The sequence below is a fragment of the Xiphophorus hellerii genome, chromosome 1 (genome assembly GCF_003331165.1).
Source record: "Xiphophorus hellerii strain 12219 chromosome 1, Xiphophorus_hellerii-4.1, whole genome shotgun sequence".
NCBI classification, from domain to species: Eukaryota; Metazoa; Chordata; class Actinopteri; order Cyprinodontiformes; family Poeciliidae; genus Xiphophorus; species Xiphophorus hellerii.
The window spans coordinates 2,187,172-2,196,209 of record NC_045672.1 but is presented as its reverse complement, the minus strand read 5'-3'; the positions used below and the strand labels follow the sequence as shown (position 1 = coordinate 2,196,209).

The 9,038-nt window shown below is 37.9% G+C and overlaps 1 protein-coding gene across 3 annotated transcripts in view; it reads right to left on the bottom strand.

Moving 5' to 3' along the window:
• The window catches only part of LOC116723584 (vitamin D3 receptor A), an 84,837-nt gene that overhangs the window by 7,320 nt on the left and 68,479 nt on the right, over positions 1 to 9,038 (bottom strand). For all 3 annotated transcript variants that reach the window (XM_032568622.1, XM_032568629.1, XM_032568616.1), the window contains 2 exons: positions 1,287 to 1,438; positions 635 to 751 (listed from right to left, as the gene is read on the bottom strand). In XM_032568622.1, the coding sequence (XP_032424513.1) occupies positions 635 to 751; positions 1,287 to 1,438 (269 nt within the window). The remainder of the gene's footprint in view (positions 1 to 634; positions 752 to 1,286; positions 1,439 to 9,038) is intronic.

Sequence of the window (9,038 nt, the reverse complement as noted above, 5' to 3'; positions counted from 1 at the left end):
AAACCTGTCTGGACATGAAAGTTGATATTCACTGATGCTGAAATGAAGTAAAATGTGTCTAAATGAGAACATCATGTCAACAAACATAAAGTTCTACAAACTGTTCATTTAGGGGGTCTGACTTCAAACACATGTCATGTTAGATTTTCACCATGCACTTACACCGTGATATGTCACATAAAATGTCCCATTAAAGTACTTTGAAGGTTTGGATTGTAATGAAAAATCCCACTTTTGCAAGACCCTGAAGGAAAGGATGAGAGAGTAGCAGGGATTCACTGCAGCTCCTCCTTCAACTGTTCTCTACAGGGCTGTTCAACAGTCAGGTTTTATATCTGTTTTTGATGTTAAATCAGCGAAAAAGACGACCAACATCAGCTACTGCCATATTACCACATGCTGAACAGATACAGTTGTTTTCCAGGAAATTATTCTCATCTGCAACTGGAAGCATCATGTACTCTCCATTTTTTGGGCGACTGTAGGTCAAACAGCAAAGCTGACACCAAAATAAATTCTGAGGCGTGCTGTGGCAACACGTCAGCTTTTGGTAAACCTCGTGACAACCCAGCCCTCCCCCAATCGTACTGCTGAATAAAAAGGCAAAAGGCCTCATCTTAAATGGCAGCAGCACCTGGAGACAGCAGGCAGATGGCCATGAGCAGCACATGCTCCTCTTCATGCAGGTTGAGCTTCTTCAGACCAACTTGGAACTTCACCAGCGGCTCCAGCAGCTCCAGGGTGTGGCCGGCTGCAGACAAAAAACAAACAAAAATAATCAGAGTTATCACTGCAGAAATTAGTTGCTCTATGTTACTTTAAAACAGAGAAATATTACAGGGCTTTCAAACAAGAAACAGGGAGTCAGTGTGGAGAGCACTGAGTCTTGCACTGTGTGCAATAGGGAACACAGTGTTAGCTTGAGGTTGTTTTACAAGTTCCATGAAAATACCTTAAGTCAAAAACCCTCAGTGTGAGTCCAGCAGGGGGTAGAGAAGCAGCGTGTGAGTGGGCTCTTATATAAGATGAGAGAAATTTTATCTCATCTGTCACATCAACTCCAACAATGAACACTTTTCTATCCCAGAGTTTCTCCCTGAGCCTCCGAAGTTTTGACAGATTTCCTGATACAGCAGCCTTCATGAGAAGAAATGCTTCTAATAAAATGATCCTCAAGCTAATTGACTATTATCAAAAGAAAACACATGAATAACAGTAAAAATAAGTAACTCCCAGTAGCTGGGTGAATTTCATTCACTTTTCATGGACAGCGATGTGAAAAGCACCTTTTGTGACGTCATTGATGCAGTATTTAAAGTCGGGTCCCCCGCAGCTCCAGGACATGTCCTCCAGGCTGAATGACTGGTTTGAGCGCAGCATGATGATCTCGATGGCACTCGACTTCAACAGAGCAATCTGGTCCTCTGCGGTCAGTTCTCTGCAAAACATACAACAGGTGCAAATGCAGCAAAAAGGAAGAAAAAAACCTAAACAAGAAGTTTGTTTTGACAAGCTCAGCTACACTATTTTGCAGTTCCAACTCGTAAAACTGATAGGATTGAGTTTGTTTTGGTCGTTTAACACAAAAATCAAGAAACTTATCTCATAACTGAATGATACCAAGAAAAAAACTCCTATAGACAAGCCTTTCCAGCCAGGAAGATGCTTTTATTCCTAAAATACTCAGGCCTCATTCAATAAAGGATGTTCCATCAAATAAAACTGCGTCTGCTAATCATATACTCAGCACAAAAATTAAGGTGTTAATTGTTAATGTTTTTATTGTAAGCATGGCAGTAAATCTTATAGCTATATAAATCTATTTGGTATTGGCAGAGAGGATCTGGGTGCAACCCACATGGTCAGCTCTGTTTCCTAACCCATTAATGTGTTTTCCTTAGAAAGGCGGGGCCCTTCAAGGGAAATCAACCTATTTTTTCAATGTCAAGTTTATTTGGTTGATGCTTTATACGGAAAACAGATCCTTAACACTAGAAGCTTAAATATTAAAGCACAAAACTGCAGCTTGAGCTGCAAAAAGTGATTATATATTAATTTCATTTATGTAGTATGTATTCATACTTAAAAGGTGCAGTATGTAACTTTTATAAACAGTTTGGTTAAAAACTGTCTGTGTAATATCAATGTGGCAGTGTAATATCAGAGAGACAATATGTGACAACAAATCAAGGTTTTCCTCCCAGTGATCCTACTGCCATCTGCAGAAATACATCGCATGGTCAAAAACAACCAAGCAGCCAAGCACAGGGTGTTAGTGCTGTCAATTAACCTTGTGTACATGCTGCTCATATGTACACTGTACTAAAGCATGCTAAAGCCATGCTTTAGTACATGGCTTTAGCCATGTACTAAAGCCACATTGCTCTCTGCTGGTTCACCACAGCATAGTCTGCCATGAATGCTAAGGCTAGTTAGTATAGTGGCGGATAAACTTTTTTCTTGAAACAGTAAGTTGTTCATCAGCAAATTGAGCAGAACGTACACAAGCCTTATTGGCAGCATTAAGACCCTCCTCTAAAACCAATGTTTCTTTACATATAACTGTCACAACATGGTGACAGTTTTAACAAATATGTATAAAAAAAAAATCATTGTTTATAAAAAATTACATACTGTAGTTTTAAGCTTCCTGAGCATTCTACGAAAAACAGACATAGATAATGTAAATATCAGAAGCAATTTTGTAATGCTGTACATGCACAAATGCAAAGCCGATAGCAGGAGTCTGAAACCGCAGTTGGGGAAATGTAAGGAATATATTTTATATATAAAATTACAAATTGATCTAATTTTGAGAAGCTAAACATTTGAAATACTATTTGAAATGACAAATCGTTTAATATTAATAATACTGAAATTAGATATTTTTAAAATAAATTAGAAAAAAGGAAACATTATATTAATAAATACATGACTAAATACTTAAGCCTGTAGTTAAGTTGGGCCAAAAAGCAAGAAAAAAAGAAAATCAAATTGCAGTGACATTTAGAGGGTTTTAACATTAAGAGGTAAGAAATTTCACTCAACCTTTCCTGTGGAGAAAGTATCTAAATGTTCTCACAATGTTCTGATTCTAGGCACACTCATCACATTATTCCAGCCCACAATGAGATCCATTAAAGAGATAACAGCCCTGAAAGTTCTACTTAACCACTTACAAAAGAGAGCATGTGTGAGTGTGTTTCTGTGTCTACGTGGAGCAGATGAAGGTACAAGCATGTACGCTGGCTGAGTCATATGTTTACTGAACGTACGGCTCGTTCTTCATTTGTGAAAGAACAAAGGCGGATGGCTGGAAATAAATTCATTGTGGTTGAAGATTTGATAAACAGTGTATTTGTGATTGTTTTCTGAACAAATGCAGCTACTGTTTGTAGTCTTGGGACTTTATTTTATCCCCAAATTTAACACAGCTCCAGTTTTGAATATGTTCATAAATTATATGCAGGAAAAATTAATTAATCTGCAGGGACAGTAACGTACACAGTTGAAACCAGGGTTTCCCCCAGGGTATTATAAGTCTGGTGGCCAATAATGCTTCACTTGCCCCATGCCAGGCTAAACCTTCCTTGTTTATGTTTTCAGGAAAATAATAAAAAAATAAAATAATCGCTTAATTTTTAAAAAACAAATTTTAAGCCGGATTGCAAGCGTTTTTGTTGCTCTGAGCGTTTGACTGGCAGAGTAGATTTATTCCTAAAAGATATGTTTATAGAAGATAGGTTTATAGTTTATGCATTTAAAACAGGGAAAGTGGACCAATCACATCGCTGGTGCCTCTGTGCGTTGCATCGCGCACTGCTGCTGCTTGATCTCCGAAGTTTACCTCAGCGCGGGTCGTACACGCCTCCTTTCACTCATACTGGACACAGGTTGACCTGTATGGATATTTACATCAACCCTTGTGACGAATTATGTTTCTTTCCAGAGTTTTTGATCAAGGTAGGAGTTTAAACCCCCCACGTTAGCTCTGGTTGCACAGCTCTTCGTAAACCACAGGAATAACTTGTAGTCGTGCTTTCAGAGAGAGAGGTGAGAATGATTTATCTTTGTGAACAAAGAATTATAGGGGGCGTTTACATCTCAACACGCTGCCCAGCGTGTGGCTCTGTCTGCACTGATGAAGTTTATGTATGTGGTCCCGGATAGCTGGTGCGTTAGTGGTTAATGAACCAGTGCTAACCACTAATCGGGCAGGTTCAGCCCGCCTTGTAATCAAGCATCTAGGCAAATCAATTAATCGTACGATAAATTAAAATTATCGACGTCTTTTTAATTATCGGCATTATCGTCTCTTCCGGCCTTTATCTCTTTCTGTTGATGAATGAAAAAAGGCTCAACTCCAGTGCTCTCCACTGACTCCTCCCTTCCTCATTTTACTTAGTGTAAAGCCCAGCGCACACGAGCTGTCGGCCGATTGTCGGCCCATTTTCAAAACTGACAGATCACACATTACCCGACAGAAATCCTATGTATAACGGTTCGATTGGGTTCGATAGTGCCTGTGGTGTCCAACAATGGGCACAAAATAATGGCTACAAGTTCAGTTAACTAATTTTAAAACCAGGCATTAATCAATGCTTTACTACAATCTACCTGCAATGCATGCTGCTAGTGTCAGTCCTGACTGAATGAAAATCATTATAATCTATTTACGTCACGTTAACAAAGAACAGCTGAAAAGTTACCGGGTTTATCAACTGCGGTAGCAATTTCGCTCCAACTCCTCCCCTTGTCATTTCTATATTATTTGCATGTTGAATAAACATTAATGTTGTTTCCACATATCATCTCCAATGTTCGGGTTGCGCGTATCAGCTGTTTGGGATTCCCCTCCGTATTTTCCCCTCAGAAAGCACAGAGGAGAATCCACGCTTTCTGATTGGCTACCTGTCACATAACGCTCCCAGTCAGGGAAAACCCCTGATTTAGATCAGAGCGGCAACGACGATCTACCATAACACACCACACAATCTTAGAAAGACCAACATTCTAAGATTGTCGTAAGGGGAAAAATAGGAGCAAAAAATCATGTAACTATTGCATCAGGTAGTCGGATGTGCCCATCTTCTCTATTTAAATCTAATTATTACTGAAGGGCAACATAATATACAGACTTCATAATCTGCACTCTTTTGGTTGAATGCAGTATTTATTTCCACTTTTACTTTATGTTGTTTAGTTTTTTTTTTCAAGTGAGTTTTTTGTTAATGGAGACTGAGAATTCTTTTTGTTTTTGGTTGTTTTGTTTATTTTGTTTATCAGCTCCAGTGTTAAATGTTCTTTTGAAAATAAAGTGTATCTATCTTTGGCAGGAAATCGCATGCATTATTACATCATTTCTATTAAATCAGTGTAAAAAGGTCTTCAAACAATATTATCGTTTATCGCAATAATTTTTGAGACAATTAATTGTTGAGCAAAATTTGCTATCGTGACAGGCCTACACGCATCATTATTATTATTTTTATTATTATTTTTCCAGTTACAAAATGCATCAAACCATATGAAATGCGTTGTCTACTTAGACAGCCAGAGTCAATGCGAGCGGCCGCATGGAGATCTAAGCAACTCGTCCCATAAACTTGAACAACCAAAACAGTTTCTGTGGCCGTTATTAAAAACTCAACACACAAAATGGAAGAGCTACTAAAGCCACATTAGCAGCATTTAATTAAATCTCCCGTTTGTTGAGCATCTCTGTGCAGTGCAGCAAATTTAACTCATGCAGGGCTGGCCCAAGGCTGCATGAGGCCTTCAGCAGAATCTGACTTAGGGGTCACTCTTGCTGCTAAAAACATCAGCACCTCTAAGAGCTTCTGTTTTACATTTAGTGAAATCTGGGAGAGGGGGAGTAGTTTAATTCGCCAACCTAAAAAGCAATCAGTTATAATTGCAGTTTACTAATTTGTATTTGTAAACAGATATCAAACTCAAATATTAAACTCACAGCATCAGATTGTAGCCGTGATAACAAAACAATCTAACTATGAATATTGTTCTTTGAACAATACTTTTACTTTTACAAAGTAAACTTGCCAGCTCCTTAAAGTATTACATTTAAATGTTACATAATTTAAAACTTTTTAATTTATGTATAGTGAAACCATTAAATCAAATTTAGCAGCATTGATAATCTCAATAAACAAGTGTTACATTTATATATCTGTGATCTGTGTTAAAATATTCGCATTTATGGGCCCCTGAAGCCCTTAAGGGCCTTATGGAGCCGCTCACTTAATTTGGATTAAACAGAAGTGAAAATAATAATAATAACAATAATAGTAATAATAATACTCATTTTTGATTTGATGTTTTTAAGACTAGTTGTGGGTTTAAATAGCATTTCACTGGCGATGTTTTCCCATAACATATAATTACCCAGTAATATTTGTACATTTCCTGTCTACTTAACATCTTTTAATACAAAAACACGGTGGACAGCCTCAGCGCCCCGACCACTGGGCTTAGCAAGTTTTCTGGGGGAAATCCTGTACACCAGTGGTCCCCAACCACCGGGCCGCGGACCGGTACCGGGCCGCGGACCAATTGGTACCGGGCCGCGCAAGAAATAATGAACTACTTCCGGATCTTTTATTTTGATAATCCTAAACCGGATTTTATCGGTTACGTCTTGCGCGTCAAAATTGCGCCAACTTGCAGCAGAATGAGTAACAAAACAACATCAGAGTACAGTGAACCCTCGCTATTTCGCGGTTCACCTTTCACGGTCTTGCTGCTTCGCGGATTTGCATCGTGCATTGTGTTTGCATTCTGATTGGCTAAACAGTCTCTCCGCTTCTTCTCTACCTGTGTGTCAACAACGTTGCGGTTTAATATGTACACATACGTAAAACAGCTTGCCAAATTTAACATAATCGATGGTGGCATGTCGGTTTATAAGAATCTTTTTGCCCAGAAGAAAAAAGAGCGACAACAACTACCAATAACTATGTTCTTCTCTCGAAAAAACACACCTGCACCACGGGCTTTACAAGAAAAAAAAAAAAAACGCTACAGAGCGGAGTCACGATGCAGCGGCTCAGTCAGAAGAGCAGTGAAATACACGTGAGTCACTATTTGTCCTACTGTACTTTGTTTTGTTTTTTTTCATAATCATTTTTTATTTTCTCCCGTTCTAATCCAATGACTCAGGTCGCGGTGGGGCGGCGCTGATCTCCGCAATTCGGGCACGGGAATCTGGCTTCAGTTCATATTAAAATTATTATTTTACAGTACAGTAGTTATTTGTAAAAAAAAAAAAAAATGTTTATACAGTACTTTTTATTTGTTAAACAAATGTTTGGGCTTGTAAAAAGGTTTTGTTCTTTGGTTTCAATGTATTATGGAGTATTTTATTGTATAATAATTGTAAAAAAATAAAGGTTCCTACTTCGCGGATTTCGCCTATCGCGGGTTCTTTTTGGAACGTAACCCCCTCGTTTTTCGCCCCGTTCCCCCCGGACTCGATACTTACGACGACGCCCCCTTCCCTCCCCGGTCCGCAGCAAAATTGCGAAGGGCTGACCAACTAAAAAGGTTGGGGACCACTGCTGTACACTATATAAAAGGAAACATTTTGTTGTGAAGAAATTGTGTTATGTTTCTGTACAATGATAATATAGGCAATCTGATGCTGATAAATCTTATGACTTTATGTAAAATCGGAATAAACTTTTCTGTTCTATGAGAATTAAGATGACCAACTTTTGTTCTATTTGCTAAATGCCAGAATAATGAGAGAGAGAATTTTAAGGCAATATTTTATTGCTTTATTCAAATAGAAAAAAAAGGGAATTGGCCTAAGACAGGAACACCTTATTCTGATTTTATGTCAGACAGTGTAAAAAAAAAAGGCATGTGTCTTTTTATTTAGTGTATGCAAACTTCTGGTTTCAACTGTATTGACATGCCTGGTAAAGAGGTGAATCTCTTACTAAAATATTAAGAAAAAATCTACTTAAATAGTTTTAAACAAGAAATAATTGTTTTATCAAAAATATAATAATAATAATCACCAGTGCCACAGTATTGGTATGCATTTTAAACTTACACTTTACTTTTGAAGATAATTGGCCAAAAGATGAGAATGAGAAATGTCACAAAAGCAAACTTCAGACAAAAGAACTTTCCTCCCTATCATCAAAAATGCAAACATTTTGGAGATCAAAAGTAAAACTGTGAGCTTGATCAGAAGAGAGAAGTATAATTGTAGTGATAACCTTTATTAACAGTACTTAATTTTAAATAATAATCTGGAGCCCCCTGTTGTTCACTTTAAAATGGAAATAGTTCAGAATATCTGGTCAAAACAGAACAAACTGTTCAGACACAAAATCAACTTTAAGCATCTTTATATCCCCTGTTTTTTTGGTGTGCTGCCTCTTTTTTTATATGGTTCAGCTCAGCTTTTAACCACAGCCAGTTTTGAGTGTATTCTTGGAACAGCTTGTTTGTTTTCACCTCTCCCAATAATGTCCTGCATACGTGTGGGCAGCCGATCATTGTGTTCTTTGTGTAGGTGGGAACCTCATTCAGGTTGCTGTGTGTGCATGCCGCCGCTTTCATGTGGCAAATTTTACAAGAAGATAAATCAGAACCGGAACAAAACAGCAGGAAGCAACACTGTTACACAGTGATCCTTGTGGTTTGTGAGATGTTTTTGCTGTTAAAAGTCATCCACTCACTTCGGGCAGCCTGCAAAATCCCAAGATGTATTTCAGATATATTCATTATTTGAATCAGCTATGCTTTACTGACTAATGAACTACTCTTAAGAAACTGGTCAACTATTTGACTTTCAATGACAAATTATGAAAAACCTTTGTCTCCGTTTGTAGAAGTAATGCAGAAGCTGGATTTCTTTGCCTGTTTGAAACTTTTTATCTTCATAATAAAAAGTGCAATAACTTCCTCCAGCTGAACAGAAACAAAACAGAAATTATCTTTGGACCCAAAGAGGAACGAGCCAGAGTCAACAAACAGTTTGAGATATTACAGCTAGAAACTAGAGATCA